This window comes from Alosa pseudoharengus, unplaced genomic scaffold (genome assembly GCF_046254945.1).
Source record: "Alosa pseudoharengus isolate Yale_2024_CS ecotype anadromous, Long Island Sound unplaced genomic scaffold, YU_APseudo_1.1 YU_APseudo_1.1_scf_3, whole genome shotgun sequence".
Classification (NCBI taxonomy): domain Eukaryota; kingdom Metazoa; phylum Chordata; class Actinopteri; order Clupeiformes; family Clupeidae; genus Alosa; species Alosa pseudoharengus.
This window is the reverse complement of record NW_027468718.1, coordinates 23,589,233-23,613,392: the sequence shown is the minus strand read 5'-3', so window position 1 is coordinate 23,613,392 and position 24,160 is coordinate 23,589,233. Positions and strand designations below refer to the sequence as shown.

Genomic DNA, 24,160 nt, shown 5'->3' with positions numbered 1-24,160 from the left:
TCTATATATAAGATATTTTAATTGCAAACATATATTTCTATAAACTAGAACATTGTTTAAATCTGATTGTGTGTATAGCTATATATAGCCCATAGATTTTACAGCTGATGTTATGAAAAACATAAAAGTCTGCACATTGTAGCTCAATTCATTGCATTTTAATGAGCTCCCCAAACAACAGTCAATGTTGTAGAAATCAATGTGTTGCTTTTTGACTGTGTAGGTTTGCTTGCCTGTAAATGTGATTGTCTAAAACTTTGAAATGAAGCATCTTGTTAGGTCGTCACATTTTGCCCGTTTCAACATTCAGTGTTGTGTGTGTTTAACATTATGCATTATGCATCTGCTAAAACAGAAGGATGCCATGTGACATGATCAAGCTGGCCTCATACCGAAAGAGAGGTGAGGTATCGGTGCAGAGAGATGTTTCTGTTGTCAAAACAGGCTTTCACTGTGCAATGTCCAATCTGAAATGTATTCAGGGAAGGGAAGTTGAGTGTACTGAACTGTGGATTGGTACTGGCCCTGAAGCAAGACCTTGAAACACTCACAGCCACACACCACACACATCAGCCTGGCACTCACACCGCAACAGGATGTCTTTTTAATCCACATTAATACAAAAATAAAGCTTGTTAGTCTTCTCTCTCTTGCTGCCGGCAAGGTTGAATGAAAAAAGAAGCATAATGAAAGCATAACTAGCCTTGAATCCTCCCTTTTATTTCACCAAAGAGGACAAGCTATCTGACATAATAGAAAATATTTATTTGCAAAAAGAAATCCAAGTCATTTTTGTGTATAGTGCTCAAATATAACAATAGATTTCATACAATGCAATAACACTACACATGACAAATTGTCAAAAGACATAGACAACCTTATGAAAACACGACAGACCTAAACTACCGTTTAATACTATGTATCTATTTGTTTTAAGCACTGTTCTTGTATTTTGTCTCTAAATACATGCTTAGAATACACCAAAAAAGGATATGGAATATTTAACAGAGACTTGGCCTCTAAGTTTCTAATGCATTTGATATTACAAAAACTAATTTACAGCAGAGTTCAACATTCAGTTGACTAGTGAGGTTTCAGCCATAAGATAACAGAAATGAACAGAGACTTAAGCAAGTACAAATTAATGGGATTCCAGATCATTAGCATAGAAATGATTCAAACATCTTGTCTGTTGCTTTATTAGGGTTCTCCCCAAAGACTTGCAGTGGCTCCAACTGGAAAGATTTGCAGTGCACCAGAGCTACTGTAACAGTGGGGCAGGGAGGATGGGAGCCAATCAGCTATCTTGTCTTATGCTGACAATGCTGCTTTGCTGTCTCTCCTTCTTTAGTCCTGCACATTCATTTTGGGAATTTTAAAACTGAATCTCCTACAAAGGAATTCCCAGATAATATAATGTCTGTTAACATCCACATTTCTACACACATTTCTTTCCTTGTTGATAATACATGATGAACAACTGTGAAACCAAATGATCTGGTCAATTATCTTTCTCAGGGTGACCTTGGAGACACTGCCTACCAAATACAGATTATGTAAAAATGATGCCTTTTATGTTTAGATGAAGATGACTAATTGTAACTTGAACTTATCAAATGGAAAGATTTGAAGATTCAATATAACTCATGAATTATGTATCACAGAGTTCGGAGAAAGGTTGCTAGTGAATGAAGTGGAAAGGGTAGAGGAAGTGTGTGGAGAACAGTGTGTGTGTGTGTGTGTGTAGGGGGGAGGTGGAGGCTGGGTGGCTGGGTGCCCACCTCCCTATTTCCTGGCTAATATGGCGTCGTAGATCTTGCCCGTGCGCTGCACCTGGACACTGGTGAAGCCGGTGGCGGTGAGGAGGCGGGCGTACTCAGAGGCGCGGCGCTCTCGGCCCTCCGTCTGCACCAGCATGTTGAGGGAGTAGAGCTGCGCCGTCAGCGGCCCACTACCGTCCTCGTGCAGCAGAGCCTCCACCAGCAGCACACCTCCACCTGAGCGCCCGCACCACACACACACACACACTCATGCGCACGCACGCATACACACACATATACACACACGCACACACACGCACACACACGCACGCACACATATACACACACACACACGCGCGCACACACACACACACTCATGCGCACGCACGCATACACACACATATACACACACGCACACACACGCACGCACACATATACACACACACACGCGTGCGCACACACACACACACACACACACTCATGCGCATGCACGCATGCACGCATACACACGCACACACACACACACGCGCGCACACACGCACACACACACACACACACGCACGCACGCACGCAAACACATACACACACACAGAAAAGCATGAGAGCAGGGCCAGCAGCTGTCAGCACAACCCATGGCTCATGTCCCAAGGGAGAGTGGAATGGCAGAAGCGCCGAGCACTTGAGGTTTTCCGTGGATTGTTACTGGATGTGATGGCTTGGTGATTGTGTGTTCACATATCATTAAAGAAAGACAAGGGGAGAAATGGAAAGGATGACAATCTGAGAAATGCCTGTCTGTGGGAAATCAGAGAAAGAGAGAGAGAGAGAGAGAGAGAGAGGGAGAAAGAGGGAGAGAGGAGAGGAAGCATCTGTGGGCCCAGCTGCAGCACCAGGACTCAATCTCAGAGATGAGTGAGTCGGACGCCTCCCAGGAGGGACCTGCCTGCCGCTCTGCACTGGGCATGCTCAGAACACCTGGCACGGCACCACCACCATCTCCATCCCCCACCAAATTCAGCAGGAGATGGGGGAAGCCTGGCTGAACTCAGATCAGCCTGTTCACCACCACGAGCAGAGCGGCTCCCCCCACTCCCCTATCAGCCCAAGGATTCTCCTGCACCAGACACAGCAACAGCACAGAGGTTGCCACAAGGGTGATTCCGCAATATTGTTTCCATTAGTGAAGGTTCCTTATCGCTGGCAGAGATAGATACTGGATATGGTTATTAGTTCTGGATCGTGAATTAGTTTGTTACAGAACCGTGAAGCATCTTTCACAGCACAAGCCATAAATCTAAAGATGAACACTCCGTATATGAAAAACACATTTATACTTTATAATGAACACTGGTATTTATGAAATATTCTTTGATATGTTTGACCAGGAACAACTGATTATTACACATTGCATGCACCAAGATTTAAATAGGTTTTCAACAAAAATGTACATATATTTACGTTACATACAAATTGAATCGATTTTTTAAAGAATGGGCCAATTTCTTCAAATCAGTGTGCCGTTATGGCTCTTCACCAATATGTACACCACCAGTCTATGGCTTGTGCTGTGTGTATGTGTCCGCAAGTTCTGTATGTGTGTGTGTGTGTGTGCGTGTACAATGCTAAGGAGATGTAGAACACCAGTACATGTACATTTGTAAGCTACCTGTATTTAACATACAGGCTATAGACATGTCAATGTTGTCAAATATGGGGGGAAATTCAGGCCATTTGGTTCTCCTATTTGAGCTCAGTGCATGAGCAGACAATACCTGCATTTCCTAATGAAAATTTTACAAATGGCAGTGTGCCTATTTTGTCATGAAGAAATTCTCTCTCTAATTGGCATGCTGTTTGTTTTGGTCAGGACAGCTCAGTGCAAGGTTAAAACAATATCATAGTTTGTACGACTGCTGTGTTTTTCAGTTATGTAATGTGCTTCTGGGCACTGCTGAGATTTCTGAAGCCGGTGCAACATTTTTTGTCTTCTATCTTTGGGAGGAACAGCTTGGAGGCTTGTTTGTGAAGGGTACTTTGTTGACATTTGCATGTCTAAGGCAGAAACCAACAGGGCATTTGTGCCAAGCTAGACAGACACCTTCAGACATCAGTCTTTAAAGCTGTGGGTCAGGGTCTCATGCTGAAGTGAAAAATCTCAGCTGCCAGTTATCAGCGCAGTGGGCAGATGTAACAAATGAATACGGGGCTATAAGTATGTCAAGGCCTCGGGAGCATTTGGGATTTCGGGGGCTTCGCTTTTTAGATCTGCACCCTTGCTTTGCAGGCTAAGAATATTATCTGTTCCCAGAAATGCTTTAAAAAGAGAGGATAAGGCTTACACAAACTGAGCTGATTTTGAAACCAGTTACACTACAATACGGACTTGACCATTCAGACTCACTGTTGAATAGGGGGATTTCTATGTGCATTCAGCATTAGTATGGGAGTACACTGTATGCAGTGTGGTGTGGGCATTCATCTTGTTAGTGTTGTGTTATGCAAATGTTGTGTTGGGGCCTTCCACCTGTAAAACAGCCAGCTAATAACAAAATGCAAATGTCAGAAGAACCTCTGTTGTTCTTATACATCCAAGTAAACAGAAATACTCTCCCCTCGCTGCATACATTCTGTAGTCTAATACAGTAGTATAATGTGGCACTTATGTTATTCATCCAAATTGTGTCAGTAGCTAAAGCACAACTAAGATATTCATAGAATTTTCTGAATCCCTGGTCATCTCAATTTATGTCGGACTATTACCAAATTATTAATTAACCATTCAAACCCAAATTTAGGTTATATTGGAGAGCTCAGTACATAATTCATGTTTCACAGTACCATAGTGTAGTTCCTTTTAAAGATATTGTAGCCAAGCGGGTTCTTTTTGATGATGAAGCTGTTGTGACAAGACTTTTATGGAGCTCAGTATCTTGTCATAGACGGGTGTTATGGTTTTGAATTGCGTTGTTGGGACATTGCCTGATGTTGTCGCGGTGCTGTGCTGTAATTGTTTTGTTGCATTACCGGGTCTGCAGGACTGGTAGACTTTGGCCAGTAGCTCCAAGCTGCGCTCATCTGTCCAGTCATGCAGTATCCTGGCCAGGATGTAGAGGTCGGCTTCAGGCAGCGCGTCCTTAAAAAAGTCCCCTGCAAAAACAACAACCACACAGACAGAGTCTGTCCCTGTCAATCAGGGACAAGTGCTTTCCCGCTCTAAGGGTGTATTTAAGTTCAATAACATTCCCATTATGTCTCCCTCCCACACGTCTCTGCTCGGGAGGTGAGCGAAGAGGCAAGTGCAGCAAGGTACAGCAGCTGTGCATTGGGCAGTATGGCCCTGACCACAGTCCAAACGCATACGTCACATTCATTGTTCTTCTTTGGCCGAGATAAGGGTGTCATGCTAACTCTATTAGCGTACTGTGAAAATAGCCCCCTCCGTCATGACACATCTTCATCACGCCGCCTGCTGCAGACGTACACTCATCTTTAGTCCTAGCCAGCTGTCACTCCTGCTAGCATCAGTGATATAATCAGAGTAACAGTAAAATTAGGACAAACAACAACAAAGCGCCCCATATGCTGCAAGCCCAGACTCACCTTCCGTGTCCAGAAAAATAGCCCGAGATTCCACAAAGACTAACTGTGGTGTCCATTATGTCTCACTAGGTGACCTCACAGCAAAGTCCACTTGTGTCCTGGAGTGCCTTGGCTGCCTCCAGCCCTTTAGTGTGTGTGTGTGTATAATGTAGCTGCATTGGCTTTGTGTGGAGCGGCTGCGTGTCCTGTTCTCATTGCTCACGCTTTCTAAAGCACCATGAGTGACAAGTGACAAGTTGAGCAGTGGCAGCATGTGATTTCCCCACATGGGAACAGAAACGGAAAAGGAAAACAGAGCAAAGCAACAGGGGGGTTGAGGCTCAGCAAACACACCGAGACCTCTCTGCTCTGTGCCTGCACAGCAAACGCACCGAGACCTCTCTGCTCTGTGCCTGCACAGCAAACACACCGAGACCTCTCTGCTCTGTGCCTGCACAGCAAACACACCGAGACCTCTCTGCTCTGTGCCTGCACAGCAAACACACCGAGACCTCTCTGCTCTGTGCCTGCACAGCAAACGCACCGAGATCTCTCTGCTCTGTGCCTGCCTGCCGCAGCTATGAGGCAAAAAGGCTCAACAATTTTGCTGCAGAAATCCATCTCTCTCTCTCTGTCTCTTTCTCTCTCTCTATCTCTCTCTCTCTCTGCTGCGCTCTCCTCTGCCTGTGTCTGTGCGTGCTACAAGTGTGCGGCTGTATAAATGTCTATAGTCTGCAGTGGCCTGACATCAGTGTGAGCTCTGTGACGAATCTGCTCTGGGCAGAAAAGCTCTTCCCCCCTCCCCAGCACACGTTATTGATTTCCTGGCCCTCCTTCGCCACGCTGCCGATGACTCAACACACGCATACCTTCATGGAATGAAATCCTCTTGTCCTCGGCTGACATAAAGTGCTCCCTTGACATCTGCACCACCTTAGGAAGGTCAAAGATGGTCACGGTGGATCCTGGGTACGCCAGAGTGCACTGTTTGGCTAATGCACCACTGCAGCCTGCAAAATGACAGAGGCAACTGTGAGGTGTAAGTCATGACCCCAAGGACAATTGCTTCCGACCCCCCAGTTTTGCTCTCCAGTTTAGCCCATGAAATACGACAGGCTGGGTCCCTGACATGATGAGTTGCCTTGTACTAAGCAGCCGTCTAGTCACCAAGGGCGCTCGTTTTGTTGCTTGTGCTGAATTGCACTGTAGAGCAAAGATTCATTTGAAGGAGAAGGAAAATCACAGACATCAGAACCAAACTTGAACTCATTTCTTCCTCTTCTATCTACTGCTACTTTGCCCTTAGTTCTAAAACTTTACTTGATCTTTTGAAATGCACTAGTTGTTCTCCATCTTCCTTGTGTTTTGCCTGGACTCCTCAAAGCAGACTTTACTCCCCTCTGGGAGACCGTAAGAGGCAGAGACAGACTTATGAAATCATCCAACAGGAGGCAGCACTTGTGCCATCAGTCCCCCAGCTGCACACCAACTGAACACTTTACCTCAGGGTGGCCCCTCGGCAGAGACTGAGGGGGGGTCCTCCTTCAGCAATCAGCAGCGACAACACCAACAGAGGCCGTCTGGCTCCCTGAGCTCACGCCCAGGCACAGAGAATGTTTTCATCAGAGCGACCATCATCATCATCATCATCATCATCATCATCGCCTTTCCCCCTCCCTCCCCGTCGTTAGCTTGTCCATGAGACCATGAGACACTCGACAGGTTGACACTGATGGAATGGCAGCTTCCAGCGTCCCCATCTCCCATCCCCTTATCCCTCCACCCCCCACCAGCTCTCCAGTCGGAGAGCTGCGGCGCTCAACCTCAGCACTGCCTCTTGGGCCAGACCCAAGCACCTTCCCAATCAATAGTGTGCACACAGACAGAAGTGATTAGAAGCGACAGCGACCTTGTTCTCTTGAATAATAAAGGAGAGCGCAGGCTCGGACAAAGAGGGGCTCTGACACATCAGCATGCATGGAGATGAGCTTGACCAGGACCACAATCCCCTCTTGATTTCTGGGCTCCACTGTGTCAGCTTATCAGCCACGCCGGACGCAGATCAAAAGAGACAGAGGAGAAACGGCGGCCGTTAGAGCCCAATGCGCGTGTGTCTCCGGTCCCTCAACTGCCCCAGCGCACGGCGGACAGGAACCGCCTTTCAGCCCTAAACAACAGCTCCTCAGGGAAATGTCCAGCTCTAGCAGTCAAAAAGGAGAGTTACAGTCACTCATATACTCCTTCATTTGAGGCAGGGCCACTATGTGAGGAGAAATATAATGCACTTTGGTCTTTTTTCCTCATTCGTCTGACGTGCGGATGGGGAAAGGCGCTGGCTCTTTTGAGGTTCTGCTGGGCTTTTTTATTTATTTTATTTCATAATTCATTGTAAGGCGAGTGTGGCCGGTCCGGTGGCTGTCTCAGTAGGGCGGCCAAGCACAGCAGGCGCTTGCAGCCTTCAAGTCAGGCTCAGATCCCAGCGCCAGCCACAGCGGCTACAAAGCTCCCCCTTGTGGCGGAGCTCGTCACGTAGCCTCTCTGCTAGAAGTCAACAGACACACTTCAATCTCTTTTTGAAATAAATACTGTATGAGATGACACCAAGGGGCCATCCAATCGCCTCCCCATTTCTCCCGCATCTTCACCTGGACTCCCCATGGACAAGTGTTAGGAGTGAAGGTAAGATTCAGATAAAGGTGACCTTTATTGTTATGGTAATGCATTCAAGGTGAGGGGGGTGATGGCGTAAAGGTTACTCTAGCGGTTTTGTGGTGTTCAACGGTAAACGCACTCAAAGTCAGGCTTTCTGTCACCGCAGGCACCCGCTGTTCATTTCCCTGATGAAGACTGATGTCCTAACCTTGCAGTAATGAGAAAACTGTGGTCGTGATCCGTGCTGCTACCCTGTTAAAAGGCAGGACTGTGTGTGTGTGTGCGTGTGTGTGCGTGTATGTGTGTGTGTGTGTGTGTGTGTGTGTGTGCGTGTGCGCTCGACTGCTCCGGGACGAGTGCTGCACTGCACCATTGCGGAGCCCCGGCGGTGGCATTTCAGTGCAGGCTGGGGAGAGCAGGAGGGACCGGCAGCAGGGGGAACAGATGGCTGCCGTCCACCGGCGTCACACCACCACACAAGCCATCCACGGCCCCGCCGACCACTGTGGCACTGCCGGCCCGTACCTGTCTGCCGGCCCGTACCTGTGTGCCTGCTCAGAGTGGGACTGACGGTGCAGAGGGCGACAGCTCAGCACACAGACACACGTTCAGGGACTCTACAGGTGGGCAGGAAGGAGACACAGTAACGAGCGGCACCTCTGAGCTGACTCGACTCACTGAACACAGACTCCGCTCTACACACACAGGTGCAGGAATGTCTCTGAGCATCACGCTTGGACTCTTTCTTTTCTATTCTCAGACAAGGTGAAAAGCCAATGCTTTAGATGTGAATATCTACTATCCTGGCTTATTTTAGTGTAAGCCAAAGTACATCTGAAATACATCCTTGTATATTTCACTTCTATTATTGTTAGGGTACAAAAGAGGGAGGCCTATTATTGTGCCAGCCAAAGAATGTGCCAGCCAAAGAATGACCAAGAAAAGCTTTGTAGTGCATATGCTCTTCAACAGGAAGGTGTATTCTACTGCATATGCCCTTCAACAGGAAGGTGTATTCTACTGCATATGCTCTTCAACAGGAAGGTGTATTCTACTGCATATGCTCTTCAACAGGAAGGTGTATTCTTAATATTGAGAACTGGAGTGGTTCAGCCAGCTTTAGTCCCCGGAGAAGTGACTCAGGTCACACTGCACTGAAAGATTAGATTCAGTGTCTGCTGCCAGAAAGGAGAACAATTGTGCTCACCTCAGAAAGCGGCCACTCCCAGACACGACTCTCAATCACATGACATGGCACTGAGACACTCTGTGTTCCAGATACCACTAACGCTCTCACTGGGATGCCATTAGACAGTGTTTTTTTACCTGGTCACAATAAATGAGAAGCAATCATAAAGGCAATATGGAGTGACTATACCTCCAAGGTCATAGATGTTCTTGAAAGGGGAGAGATCGAATGCCGTGACCACATCTCTGCCGCATATGTTCCATACAGAGTTCATCAGGTGCATGAATTTCGTCATCTCCTCATCCGACCTGACATAAAAGAGACAAAAACATCTAGTTTTCCTTTCCAAACACACACCCCACCCAGTCCATTTGACAAACGCACATAACAATGTTGTATTGTTCCTTTTTATTGGCTCCTTGTTTATAAATGTATTCTTTTCCTGTTTGTAGTTTTAATTCACGCAAACAGTCTACATGCCCTGAAACAATATGGATTCCCGAGGGGACAGCTTTGCCCCTCAGGGTGCCGTGCCTCCAGCATCCCCACTCTGCCGCTGCCAGCTCTGGGAAAAACAAATGGAGCACGTGGGCTAAACGGAAAGGCTGTGGAGCCCAGCACTGGGGAGCACGCCCGCTCTGCTCTCTGCTCTCCACTCCTCTCCTCTCCTCTCCTCTCCTCCACTTCCACAGCCTTCTGGCCCTGCTGAGCCTGATCCAATTTCTCTCTACACTCAAGGACCCAAATGTCAAGCTTTTCATATCGGCGACATCCTGGGGGTAGCCAGCCCACTACAGCCAGTCATTAGTCACAGCTTGGCAGTAACCTTGGAGGACGCTCGCTTTACAAATACTGCAACAGACAGCACTGCATTGCCCTAAAGCTGGGTAATATTTTCAGATAAGGCTGCAGCAATTCTATGTGTCTTCTGTCTCTTACCCACAACAAGTCAATCTGTTTGGAGAGACAGGTAGACTAAACAAACTCCTCATCCTTATAGTAGAGCAGGTGGTCTTTATATCTTGGCTATATTACATAAAAGTGTTGACATTCAGCAAACATGTGTGTAAATCAATACCCAATTTCCCAGTTATATATTGTTTTTGCTCTCAACTCTGACTTTAATGTGCCCTTCTGACGTTTTTAGCACCAGTGAGGAAAATAATCTGTATTTCCTCCAATTTGATCCATCTCGTCTGCTAAAAATACCTTGAAACAGCGTCTGTACAGCCATAGAGGACGGACAAGAGAATCTGAGCAAATGGCCGCTGATCTCTTTGATCTTATCTTTCAGCGGAGCCACAGGGACAGGGCGAGAGGCAGAGAGCAGGCCAGGGGTGACCTTGATGGCCCTGTGCAAAGTGCCAATCGCGTCCGTTGAAAGGAGTAACCCCCCCCCCCCGTCACTTCTCCGGCCACCCACACCAATCAGAAAGCCATTAGAGCCTGATGACCTTCTCTCTCAGGCCTCAAGTCCCTGTCTGTTATGGACCTGCAGTCCTGGAGATTCCAGACCCAGGTAATCTAGAAAGATTAAGGGTCTGGCCACGAATACTGTAATGGCCCAATTTGAGGGGCGGCACCAAGCGTGAATTTGAAAATCTCACTGCACGCAATTGGCACGACCAATGTTTGCTGACTGATTCCGGACTTCGACGCAATTGGATAACACTACGATTGTCGTCTGTTTAGCTCGCCTTTGGCCCGCCTATTTCAGATACACCGATGTGATTGGCTCCCCGTGATACAAGTGGCAAAAGTAACGTGCATCATTACTCATTGCCAGAGTGTCTCGCAGAGACAATTCAAGTTGTGCTCTTGCGAGAACTCTGGATTTTCCAGGGTACTGCCGTCCCTTTCTATAAAGAGGAAAATTATTATTTTTATTTTATATTTTTTTGTTTTGAGGGGGGGGGGGGGGGGGGGGGTCCTCTGTGGGTGTGGCGAGCATCTGTGTGATTGTGGAGCAGCTTGTGGATCAGCATGTGCTGGTGAGCTAGTGCTTGGGGATATGAGGCTGTGCTCCGCTCTCATCCGAGTGCTGCCTGGTGGTGGGAAAGTCATTCTGGGTCGATGGGACAGCCTCATGTGTAGGCTACTGAGGGAGAGGAGGTGCTGGCACAGGAATGCTAATGATGTCTCCTTCTCACACAGTTTCCAGGCACACAACTAAAAGTAGCCTCTGGAGCCGGAAAAAATGGGAGTCCTCACCTGTACAGCGCTTCAAAGAGGTCTTTAGAGCTGACACCAAATGCCTTCTCGTATTGGTTACGTCCTTCCCTGTCAAATAAGAGTGAAAAAGAACACTGGTATTAATACTGTGTTACCTGTAGATGACACCCATCTACACATCACACCTGGAATATGGAGAGTTTTGAGATAGAGTGAGACTGAGGAAGCAGAGCACACCTCACTGCGTCAGTCAGATAGTGCCAGCAGAGGTAGATGGTCTTGGAGTTGTACTGGATGGAGTGGTAGAGGGACTGCGGGCCTGTCCGCGTCAGGTATCTACTGGATAAACCAGTGTTGCTGTAAACAACTTCACAAACAAAATTATGTTCAGGAAATGCTAACCTCACAAATGTATCTCAATCTTGCATTAATCCAGCCTCATATGCCACAACACAGAACAACTGCTCACCACACAGCCAGTGTGTCAGACAACAGTAAGATTGCTTTCACAGAATTTACTACTGTATGAGCAAAACTAGTTTTGACCTCACTGAAGAACTTTGAGGAAGAATGTAAATGTGAAAGATGCTAATTGTAAATGCAAAAGATGCTAATACTCTCATGGAGACTTCACTCACTGCCATGCACAACTGACAGGCTGAGGAAGTCATCCCCAGGGCCATTGAACTGTTCAATGCTTCACTAAAGGGAAGAGGAGAGATAGACTTCTCTTCATAGTCTGTCTACCTCTCCACCCTCTCCATATTAAGTACTGACTGTCCACTACTGTTTTACTACTGTTTTACTACTGTCCACAGCCTAATGTTTTACTGCTACACTGTTTTTCATGCTATATTAGCACACATGACTAACGGCTTCTGCTACAATACTGATTACTGAATGGCTGTAACCCTATTACCTCAACCTATTCTTGCACTGATATAGTTTTTATATTACCTTGTCTACATTATACATTACTCTCTTATTTGTCCATATTTATTTATGCTGGTCTCTAGACCTTATTCTTGCACTGTTGCACTACTGTTGGACTACTTTCTGCACCTTCACCATGACACTCACTCTCTTGAGCACCTTACCATGCACACAGAATTACAGGCCCAGTCCCGGCCCTGTCACTGCAAACGTCTAATGCTTGATCATCCTTAAGCACACTGTGGATTTTTTACATTTAATTTATATAGTATAATGTATTTAGTATTTAGTTTTTTTAGTTTTCTTATCCTCTACTGTCTCTATTGTACAGTGGAGTTTTGTTATATATGTATGTATATACTTATATTACTCTTTTTGTTATATATGTATATACTTATATTACTCTTTCTGCTGTAAGTGCATGTTGTGTGTGATATCTGTATGCTACTGAGACCTTGAATTTCCCTTTGGGGATCAATAAAGTATCTATCTATCTATCTATCTATATCTGCTGTGTGTACACCTTGTGTAAAAGGTTAACATTTTGAAGGTTGAAGTTAAAATAGTAATAAAACACCATATCTGAGAGCATCTAATTACCCTGGTCATTGCACTGCTGGACAATCAAAAGCTCCAGGCCAGCACAAGCTGAGAGTAGCCGCTGTGTTCCATCCTCGCTGGTGCCCAGGGTGTGGGCCACCTCTGCTGCAGACAGGGGGCGCTCTGACGCCTCCAAGTGGTCAAACACTCCCAGCTCGCACGCAGCAAACAGAGTCTGTGCAGGGCATACACACAGCACTCATACACACATCTACACGTCCCCCATCATCTTACTGCCATTGCAAGGTTTTATAGTAATGAAAATGTATATGCAGCAACGTGATCTACACAATAAAATAATCACTGGACTGTGCTGGACCTCCACAGCCGTGATGAGTAATTCTGATTAGCAGGACAGCCACATGACAAAAGCCATACGGGACAGAAAAAGATGTTGAATATCAATTCCAACATCACTAGCAGACACATCATTCAAGGAGAAGAGGAATCTTACTTTGGATACCAAGAAGCCCTCCATGTAGTCCAGTATTTTCCTGGGATACGTCTCATCCTCCTGTGCTGTGCTCATGTCTGTAGTGCTCTCCGCCCAGGCACCTTCCACCTCGGGGTTGCTCAGTGTGTGGCTGTGAACAGGTCTCAGAGAGTGGACTTTTAATGAGTAGTCAGCAGCCAGGCCTGTAAGCAGATTAGTCAGATTACACGGTGGACGCTGGCCGTCTGGACAAGGGGAGTTTCACTCCCGTCTCAGGACTCATGAGGCCACTACGGGGGTTACACTCCAATCTCTACAACAAGGCAGTTAGTTAGTACAAGGAGTGGTGCAGATTTTTGGTCACAATGCAGCAGGGATGACAGTTATTTTCAGCATTAAGAAAATCATTATAGGATGAATCGTTCTGACAATACTGAAGTATTTATTAGTTATGTAGACCCGTGAATATGGAGGACAATAACTCCCACAGTGCAATCTAATCTAATCAGCAGGCAAAACAGAAACATCATTATAATGACAGAATTCCCACGGCTCACTATGTCACACAGTGTCATATATTAAACTATTATGTCTGGGTACAACTATGTGGAGTCTAAATGTGGGTGGCAATGATGAGAGTGTTAGTGTGTTTGAGACACAAGTCTACACAAGTCTGACAGCTTCTGAAGGTGGAGAACGCAGCAGTGGTGCAGACACAGACGGAAAGCAGCCAAAGTGCTGCGTGGGGGTTTGACAGGTGGTCGGTGCGTTTCAGAGGGAGCTGTGCTGCATCCCATCCATCCCTCTGCACAGTGCTCACTGCACCTAAATTACACTCACACGCAAATGCCACAGCCACATCTGGCTACAGATTAGAGCGTTAGAGAGATGCATTAAGTTGGATGGTGTTAGAAAATGTCATGCTTAACATCTTGAAGACTGCAGTGCTTGCAAAAAGACTCGTAACAAAATCTGGTCATTTAAAGGAGATTTATTTGGGGATTATTAAAAGGGACAAGCCAACGGTGATCAGAATGCTGGCTGTTATGGAGGCGCAGACAGCACATGCAACAGTATTGGTAAGGTAAGGAACTAACCCGGTCCAAATCAAAACTACTTCCCTTTTATTCCCACACTTCAACTCAAACCCTGTGGGTAATTATTATTGGTTTAGACACTGCCGAACTGTCTACAGTCACAGTACATCTCACTCTATTGCGTCTGAACACACTGGGCGGTCTTGAACGGAAACTCAACTTCCCCCAGTCATCATGGAGGCACGGCAATGCAGTTCAGCTAGACAATAAAAAAACAGTTTGTCTATGAAAAATAAAACAAAAAATAAATAAAACGTAAAATATCTTGAAACATAAAACATCTAGCAACTAGCGCTAGCTACATATTGAATGTGTCACTTTTTTCTTTTGTGTATTTCATTTCTATTCTCTAAAAAGTTGATCATTTCCACATCTTTGGCATTTACCAATAATCTGGACCAGGGTTGTCAAATTAATCCACAGGTCTATTTCATAAACCACACACAAATCCAGATTTTCCCTGGCAGTGTTCACTAAGGTCCAAATAGTCTGGCCTCAGGGAAAGTGATTCAGTTCTCTCTCAAACATGGACAAATGGCAAAATGGTTTAAGCACTTACTTAAAGGCTATAGGCAAATTATTTCTGTGTAACACATGAGTACAATGAATATCAGTCATTTGAAATGAACCAAAACTTGATGTCTCCTAAAAAGTCCTCAAGATGAGTATATAAACTCAAAGGGCTGTAACGCATCATTTAGCACAGGTACTACAGAACTGATCTTTCATCACTTGATGGAAAACAGTTTAGGATGAGGTATTTTCTCTAAACTATGATGACATCCAGAAACTCCAGCACAGCACTTGGGAAAGAGACAGATCTCTCATGATAAGCAGCCAAACTCTCTGCCTTAAAAACAGAATTGTTTTCTAACATAGTAGTGCACAGACAGTGGACATTTAACCAAATATGCCACCATTTCTATTACAATCAAAAGTCAAGTTTTATTTTGAGCATTATTTCGGTTCTCACAACCAAAGCTAATATACTCTTCCTATTCTGACATGCTATCAGTGACAGCACTTTTGCTTAGCGACGTCTTGAGTGGTTTCTGTCCGAACTGCGACTGTGATGTCTGTGGTCCCGCCTCTCGCGGCTGGAGGAGGAGCTTCTGCTGAGGCTCCTCCCCCGGAGGCGGCGTGTGCCGCGGCTCCTGCTCGTGCCGCCGCTGCTGCTCCTGCTGCTCCGCCCACTACTGCTCCAGCTCCGCCTGCTCCGGCGGCCGCGACTCCTGCTGTGGCTGCGCCGGTGCCGGCTCTCGCTTCTCCTCCTGCTGCGCCTCCTCCGGCCGCCGCTGCCGTCCCCGTCCCTACCTCGGCCACCGGGGCTCCGTCTGCTGCCGCCGCCGTCTCTCCTCGGGGCCCGGCTCCGCTCCAGGCTGCGCCTCCTCCTGCTCCTGCTCCTGCTGCGTCTCCTGCTGCTGTGGAGGTTGCGCGTGCGCTCGCGCTCGCCGTCTCCGCCTCGCCCTCTGCTCCGCTCTGCGCGCCGGTCCCCCTGCTCGGCCCGGTCCCCCCGCTCTCCTTTCCTCTGCCGGCTCAGTCCCTCCCCCAGCGGCCTGCCTGCCCCGTGGCGGACCCCGTTCACCTGAGCCCCCGCCTGGAAAGTCTGGCACTCCAGCTGGACTCCCAAGACTGGGTCTCTCACAAAGAGCTCCAGCCCCAGGCCCCCCTCCTCCTCCTCCTCCTCCTCCTGGTCGGGCCGCCTGGTCGTGGCCGTGCTCTTCTTCAGCAGGTTCCCCAGCAGCCGGTCGCGGAGCTCCCTCTCCTTGCGCTGCAGCTCCAGGGCGCGGGCCTTCTCGCTCTCCACGCGCCGCAGCTCGGCCTCCTGCTGCCGCCGACGCTCCTCCAGCTGCTGCAGTCGCGCCACCTCCGCCTTCTGCTGCTGCGCCTGCTCCTCACGCTCCTGCTCCAGCTGCTGCTGCCGCAAGGCCTGAGGGAGACACACGCGCACGTGCACACACAAACACAGACATGCACACAGACAGACACACACACACACACACGCACACACGCACACACACACACACACACACACACACACGTCAGCCTCACCCAACACAAGACACCTGAGCCCAGTGAAGCCAAACAGAAAGTGACTGGCTTCAACCTAGAGTTGGTGATATGAGATTTAAAGATAAGCATACATATACTACTTATGCTACTTAAGCTCCTTTAGCACTCTGTACTGCAGTGCTAGTCACATCTAGTAACTAAGAGCAATGGTGGTGAGGTTAGAGGCAGAGAGAGTAGAAGGCATCGTTCACACTAAAGGTATTAGGCTCAGGCAAACCCCTTAGACAAAACGGGACAAAAATTGGCTGCATTTTCTCAGTGTTGAAGCAAGTAACACAAGGATTGTTTGAAATAATCTGCTATAACAAGACCACAGATTTGTAAAGGGGCGGTAAATTCAGCATTAGAGCTGTCTCCACCTCTGCCTCTAGGCTTGTTGTGCCTATGTCTCTAAGCTGTCGCTAGGCTGTCGCTACGTGGGTGTGTTGTGCGAGTGGAGTGTTGTGGGCAGAGGTCCTACATGTTCAGACGCCGTGGTGCTGGTGGTCAGCTGGTGTGCGGGGCGCATAGCCAGGCATGCTCTGACCTTGACCCGACTCAGCAGCTCGGCCACCAGCCGGATGGACTCCAGGTTGCGCTGGGCGAGCAGCAGCTTGCGCTCCTCCGTGGCGATCTTCAGCTGCAGCTTGCGCTGCTCCTCCTCCTGCTGCCGCTTCATCTTCTTCTGGTTGCGCTTCTCCTCGCGCTCCCGCAGCTTCTGCTCCCGCCGGCGCAGCTTCTCCTCCTTACGCCGCTCCTTCTCCTCCTCCTCCTGCTCACGCTGCTTCCTACCGAGGAGGAAGAGAAGGAGGTGTTCACATTAGCTCCTACGGGTATCTATGAAGCCAATTCTCTGGTGAGAGCTGTGCACCTGAGAGCAGGGGCGCTAGGCTAGCTCACCTCTCCTCCTCTTTGCGTCTCTCCTCCTCCTCCTTCTCCCGGCGCTTCTGCTCCTCTCTCTGCCTCTCCAGCTCCTGCAGCTTCAGTCTCTCCTGCTGTCTCCGCTTCACTGCTGATTCACTCAGGTGCTTGGTCGTGTCAAATGCCACCTAGGCAAGAGAGGAAAGAATCCAATCTGTCAAAGGTCAACTTAACTGCAGATGGTCGTTCTAAAAAGCTCTAATGACTTCCACAGACGAGAGGTTCGTACTCATAGCCAAGAGACAACAAGAGACAATACATACAATACACACCCAGATAGACAATAAATTGACATCAAATCAAAACCAAATAAATAATCTTCTTATGTCATACTCATAATTGACCAACTCCCACATAATACTGTACATGTTAAGCCTATACTGTATGTTATGCTTCTTTTATAAAAATGGCTCTTCGATAAGTCTCCTGGTAGTACCCACAAATCTGTTATGCATCTGGTCTCACTACATTTTGGCTGTAGAGATATGACCACGTTTACTAATAAAACCCCAGAGTTTGAACCAGGCTTGATTTGATAGCTCAGCCTTGGCATTCATTTGATTAAAAGCCCCCAACACTGGCAGCATTATGCAATCCCTCTCAATGAATTGACTCCATCTCATTAGTGAAACTACCGAGACAATCCGCTTGCTCCTCACCCTTCTCTCAAATTATACGCTTCAGGAACTGCAAAAGAGATTAAAATGTAAGTCTGCTCAATGTCAAGTGCACAGACTCCATGAACTAGCCTACACCTGGTTAAGAGACTTATGGTCATGACAAGCCTACACTATGATGCCTTTAAATGGTCATTTTAAACAACGCCAATGCCTTCTCATCACTTACAACCTATAAAATCTGGTAGATGCAAACAAATCTTCTGCTGAGGCTTCCTAATGAGACATGTTCTTCCTAAACAAAGCAAATATGCCACCTAGGTTTTATTCTGCAAACTACATCAACGTTAGCAAGTGGCTGACCTTGACATTACAAGCTACAGCTTTTCCATCTTCTCCTTTGAACATCAGCTTCATCCCTCGCAGTGTGTCCATGGCCTTCACAAAACCGATATACTCCTGGAACTGGACGTAGGCCTCGAAGTTTAGGTGTCCGCCAAAAGTGAATGTGTTGAAGTTTTTGTCTGTCATCTCCTCCCTATAAGGGTCCAGCATGGGGATGTCAACATTCCGAATCTTGCCAAATCCCTCAAACACCGCCTTGAGCACGGATTCAGAGGGCTTGTCTGGCGAGGCATCCTTCTGGGCAAACCACTTGCAAGGCAGCCCTTCCAGGTGGATGGTGTCGGGCCGTTCTCCTGGCACAGTCTCATTCATGTCCTTGGCATCCCTGAAGAAAGAGTCCCAGTCATGGCGAGTGGGGAAGTCTACCTTGTTTTCTGCAGCACGGACTTTCAATATGTCTGTAAAGCCGCTCAGCTTAATACTCTTGCCATCCAGTTTGGTAAGGAGAGACTTGACCACACTCTTATTCTCCACCTCTCCCTCAAAGCGAATGAAGTCCATGGTGCTCTTGGAGATGCGCAGGGAGGAAAACTGATCGGGATGCACCATGGCTTTCAGTCGCTCCATCACCTCCCAGTTAGAGATAGACTTGCCAGGCAGCTTAAGTTGAGGGAGGCCAACATTGATTGTCATCTTCGCAATGGGCTTCAAGTAAAGGTTGTGTGCCTGGGACAATTTAACAGCCTCTGTGGTATCGTGGACAATGGTGGTCATCTTGGTCAGCTACAAGAGATAACAGCAAAGTTATTGTTTCAGTTATTCTTTTCATTAGCCTAACTTCGAAAGTTAACGTTACATGCCCCAAATTCCACGTCCCCTCGACACATTAGGAAACGTTAACAGGATAAGCAATATAAATGTTTATGTAAGGATGAGAGATGTTTAGTAAGGATGGCCATTTTTCAACCTGATCAGCTAACGTTATTTGGCTCTACATTCGTTGATCTACGTTGATGTGAAATATGTAAACATACCCCAACTTAAATTTTGTCATACCACAGTGGCAACTCGAGGCGTGAGCTCTTCTAACGTAACGGTCTACCATAGTTAGCTATTTCATAAAAGAACAACGTTGCTTCAGACCGCTCGCCCATAATATTAGCAGCTAACGTTAATCATAAAGGCTAACTTCGTGGATTTAGTATGGCTCAATTATTCCGTCTGCAAGTAAGCAGAGCAAACACATATTACATTAAAAACTTCAGTCGATAACCTGCTAACTAACGTTAATGTTACAAGCGTATTTTAGCAAAACGCTTCCTTCCTCGCGAGCAAGCCGGTGGGGATCCTAGGAGGAAGAAATCCGTTATCAATTAAATACAAACCTTTGGTTGAAAATGATCAAAGCTGAATTTCAGTGTGCATGATTACGATGTTAATCACGGGCTCTGTAAAAGGTATATCGAATATGGCATGACTACAAAATCTAGCTAAATTTGCTGGTTCATTTTGAGAAAACTGACTACTAACAAACATTTCCGGGTAGGGCCCGGAATGACCTCGTTCACACAGGAACTACTCGCAAGTAAACATTTATTTTGCTATCTTTATCGCCCTCGTGTGGTAAGCATTGAGTAGGCTGTTTCGTCAGTTTCACCAGCTTGATAAAAGGTGCTATTTTTTCAACCTTCAACAACATAAAAAGCTCTATGAACCCTAACCACAATGATAGTTAGGCCTAAAGCATAATGGTGACAGTGATGCTTGTGATTAATCTAAACTATGCAAATTATCTGAACTAAAATCGGCCTAAAATAAAATATGCAATTCAAAGGCACAGTGAAAGATCATCAGAAAAATAGTATTTTCTGTCTGTTGAGTGAAAAATGAAAAGAGTTTGTGGCAAAGGCTAATGATGGCTCAAGTCAGCTATTTATGAAGGTGGCGGCATGGGAAAAAAAGGTTTTACTGTGGTGTTGTTTTCAACCAACCAACACTAAGTTTACTGTAAGCCAACACTAGATTCTATTTTAAACACCCGAGTGCCTCAGGGCTGTGTGTTGTCACCTGTCCTATTCTCCATACAAATGAGATCACCTGAAGCAGCAACGAATTCAAGCTATTTAAGTATGCGGATGACATGGCCTTGGTGGCCAACTTCACTGGTGACAACTCCCAGTCCACTTACAAGCATTATGTCAACAAAATGGCACTTTGGTTCAAGAGAAGCTCACTGGAGCTTAACACCACCAAGACCAAGGAACTGTAGACTGAGTACAGTTGAGACACTTTTTGCCCACACAAAATCAAACAAAAAATAGATACTGAAAATAAGTGATTTTCCACAAGACATTCCTACCATAGGGGCTGACTGCTTGATACTCCTCATCCACTATCCACACCATTGAGACTGGAAAGAGTGGATCAGGTTGAAAATTTCAAGTAGCCTACCTTGGTACTTTGATTGACCACCGTCTCACCTTCACCTATATTTGACACAATTTACAAAAAGGCCCAACAGTGCATGGGTCTGCTCAGAAGGCAGGATTTGAAGTGAGACAGGACATTCTATCCAGAGTATACCAGTCACTGAAAGAGTCTGTCATCGCTTTCAACATCACTCTTGTTTCAGCTTCCTACCAACCAAATGCAAGAGAAAGCTGGCTATATGATATAGGCAAGCTGTTAAGATCTAGGCATTCCACAAAAAGCCATCTGATCTTTATACAAGCAGTGGAAAGAAAATCCAACTTCATCATCCATGATGCCTCCCACCCCCTCCACCAAAGCTTTGAGCTAATACCATCTGGAAGAAGGTTCAGTGTGCCTCTGGCTAAAAGTCATTATACAACAAATTCTTCATTCAATGCAATACAAAACTCATGCAACTGAAGTGTCATACAATGTAGGATTATTTGATATTCTTGAGATCAAATGTTTCCCTTCATTATATTTAGTGGTAATACCATTGTAATAATAGTTAAGGAGCTAAGGATATTAACTCCTTAATATATTTTTTTGTAAATATTTTATTATATCTTTTAATGGGACAACACTGAAGAAATTACACTTTGTTACAAAGTAGTCAGTGTACAGTTATAAGAGTGTAAATTTACTGTACCCTCAAAATAACTCAACACACAGCCATTAATGTCTAAACCGCTGGCAATAAAAGTGAGTATACCCCTAAGTGAAAATGTCAAAATGCAACATTTTTAGCAGAAATGAGTATACTGTATATTCATTCACATTTATATATATATATATATATATATATATATATACTCACTCACACAAATATTCCTATAAAACAATTTTTAAAAAATGGTTTTGAGAGTCTTACATAGCAGACAAAGGATAAAAGGCATTTATTCAGCTTCATGTCATTACATTAAGCTGATGAAGAAACACTAAACTACTAGTACAAAGAGAAGTGTTGTAGCAGATTGTCACATCAGGGGTTTGGCCATCCTGATCTTAATTCACTTTAGGTAGGCTAACAGGTGCAGAATGGATGTTTATTTGATACTTACCGGTAAATCCGTTAAATAATAAATAAACAATACAATGTTCAGCCTTGTTGTAACTTGAGATAAAGAAAGTTAATTGTGTTAATAATTCATCCACTAAAATAAATGAACAGCTGATCTTTTCAGCTTCTCAGTACAATAGTGTCAGGAGATATGTCAGACTCAGTTGGCCTCATGTATTGCATTGTTTAATGTTCAGTCAGTGCAAAACTTATTTTTTATTAAATCACTTTTTACTTACCTTGATTCCATTCTAAACATCATCAGTTCCTCTTCCCATACATACACACAGACAGACAGACACACACACACATACATACATGCAAGGTGAAGCTCATAACTGACAAGTTATTTTGTCGATTAATCTGTTGATTTTCTCAGATATTCGATAAGATAAGTTTAGTCGATCAGTGTTTCCCAAAGCCGAAGATTACATCCTCAAATTCATTATTTTGTCTAGACAAGATTATTATCATGGAGTAAGTACACCAGAAGTGTATGTGTAAGAGGCTGCAATCAAAGAATTCTTAGTATTTTTCTTTAAAAGAGTTTCACAATCAGAGTAAGCACTTTGTTTGACAAGGCCTTCAAATTAAACCTTTTTATTTAGTCTACATTCATTGAAGGAAGGAACTGTTTCATGGCAACTGGTCATTGACAATTCTTATTAGCTATACTTCCAATGCTATAGGTGTTGGAGTGGACATCTAAAAAACATGTAGTTTTTCGCCATCAGTATAGGTTACATATTTGAATAAATGATTTGAAGTGCTTATTATTGTTCTTTGTGTTTACATAATTGGACTGGTTAAGCAAGTTTCATCTTCATATATCTACTTTTTATAGCGTATATTTATTGAGTATGTTTTGAAGTGGACAAAAATGTTTAAATGGAAAATTAATTGTTACTGCAAGTAAGTTAAACTTGGTCATCTACATGTATATTTCTAAACTTATTTCCGTCATCAAATTGTACATACAGAATGGCCTTGTATGGTCCAGTTTTCTGCCCATAGTACAATTTTGGTAATATGATGAGTTAAAACATCAATTTCAGGATGAAAATGACTGTTAAAGGGACACCAGGCAACGTTTTTGTGTTAATTAATCATCTTCGTAAGTCGGTATATGGTTAAATGACTCATTACGGGGCGAATGAAAGCTCTCTCGCCTGCCCCTACTGCCTGTAGGAAGAATATCCCACTTGCACAGGATCAGTTTACGGCACAGAGGCAGGCTAACGAAACGCTAGAGATTGTTGCAAACGTGTGTATAATGGCAGAGCCGGTGAAGAAGCAGCGAAAACCCTTGACGGAAGACGCAAAGAAAAGGAAAAGAGCTTCAGACCGAGCGAGGGGGAGTTTCGTAGAGAAAAAGCATCAGGCTTGCCTGGTGTCCCTTTAAATGAAAACAAAAATCACTTTTTCCCACAATTGTATAGGGTGCTGTTAAGTCTAGACATTAATAACATACAGTTATTGGACATAATCACATATTTTGAGGTACACAGATATGTGGATGTATGTGGATAATGACAAGTGCTGATGGTGAAACAACCCAAAAACTGACTCAAACCAATCAATCGATTACCAAAATATTAGGCGAAAAAATTGGTGATTGACATAATTGTTGACAAACCGAAAGCAGCCCTATGATGCTGCAATGATTTACACTGATGCTGCAGAGTATAGTTTCACATATATATTTATTTATTCAATAAAATAAAGGGAATGGATTTGAGGTCAGGCAAAATGGCTTCATTTGTCGCACAGATCAGGTGAGGTCTATCACCAGTTTCCACCAACAGACACAATAACTGAAGGTTAATATCTTCTAAAACTGGCCATGTACAAACCACCACAAATAAAGGATTACAGTATCATAAATACTATATTGCTTGGTTAGAATCCTTAGGAAAAGACATTTGACTTTTACAGACAAGAAGTAGCAGCATAAATCAGCATGAATGAGGTTTTTACCAAACTGGCTTGTGTCGGTCCAGTACAACTTTGCAACAGCAGAGCATTTTACAAACTGAATGTTGGGAAAGGCGGAGAGAGGAGCAGTGGGAAGAGAGGAGAAAACGCAGACAGCAGAGGACCAACTCGGCACAGCATCAAAGGCACCCACCAGCATTCTCACCCTCGGCCTGATGCTGCTTTCACCTGAAGCAGCATCAGGCCTCAGGCGCTGCAACTCATCAAAACACTGATCTAAGTGCAGAGACCCCATCATCTCTCAAGACGGACGGATGTCAACCAGATGCATTTCTGCTTTAAG

General features: G+C 45.3%; 2 protein-coding genes across 3 annotated transcripts; both read right to left on the bottom strand.

Annotated features, from left to right (window-relative positions):
* Positions 1-1,701: 1,701 nt before the first annotated feature.
* On the bottom strand, positions 1,702-13,813 carry asmt (acetylserotonin O-methyltransferase). The gene is made up of 8 exons (XM_076262599.1): positions 13,340-13,813; positions 12,886-13,060; positions 11,590-11,719; positions 11,392-11,460; positions 9,370-9,488; positions 6,209-6,349; positions 4,785-4,907; positions 1,702-1,997 (listed from the first exon to the last, which is right to left on the bottom strand). Exons 1-8 carry the CDS (start codon positions 13,412-13,414, stop codon positions 1,786-1,788), a joined length of 1,044 nt encoding a protein of 347 aa, XP_076118714.1. The 5' UTR covers positions 13,415-13,813; the 3' UTR covers positions 1,702-1,785.
* A 481-nt stretch (positions 13,814-14,294) lies between these two features.
* Positions 14,295-19,896, bottom strand: akap17a (A kinase (PRKA) anchor protein 17A). Of its 2 annotated transcripts, none has more exons than XM_076263625.1 (5): positions 19,736-19,896; positions 18,369-19,133; positions 17,368-17,516; positions 16,949-17,255; positions 14,295-16,345 (listed from the first exon to the last, which is right to left on the bottom strand). In XM_076263625.1, the coding sequence occupies exons 2-5, from the start codon at positions 19,122-19,124 to the stop codon at positions 15,446-15,448; spliced, it is 2,112 nt and encodes a 703-aa protein (XP_076119740.1). In that variant the 5' UTR covers positions 19,125-19,133; positions 19,736-19,896; the 3' UTR covers positions 14,295-15,445. The 2 variants fall into 2 exon arrangements, with proteins under 2 accessions (XP_076119740.1, XP_076119742.1); XM_076263627.1 differs by having other exon boundaries at positions 17,015-17,255.
* Between the last annotated feature and the right edge of the window lie 4,264 nt (positions 19,897-24,160).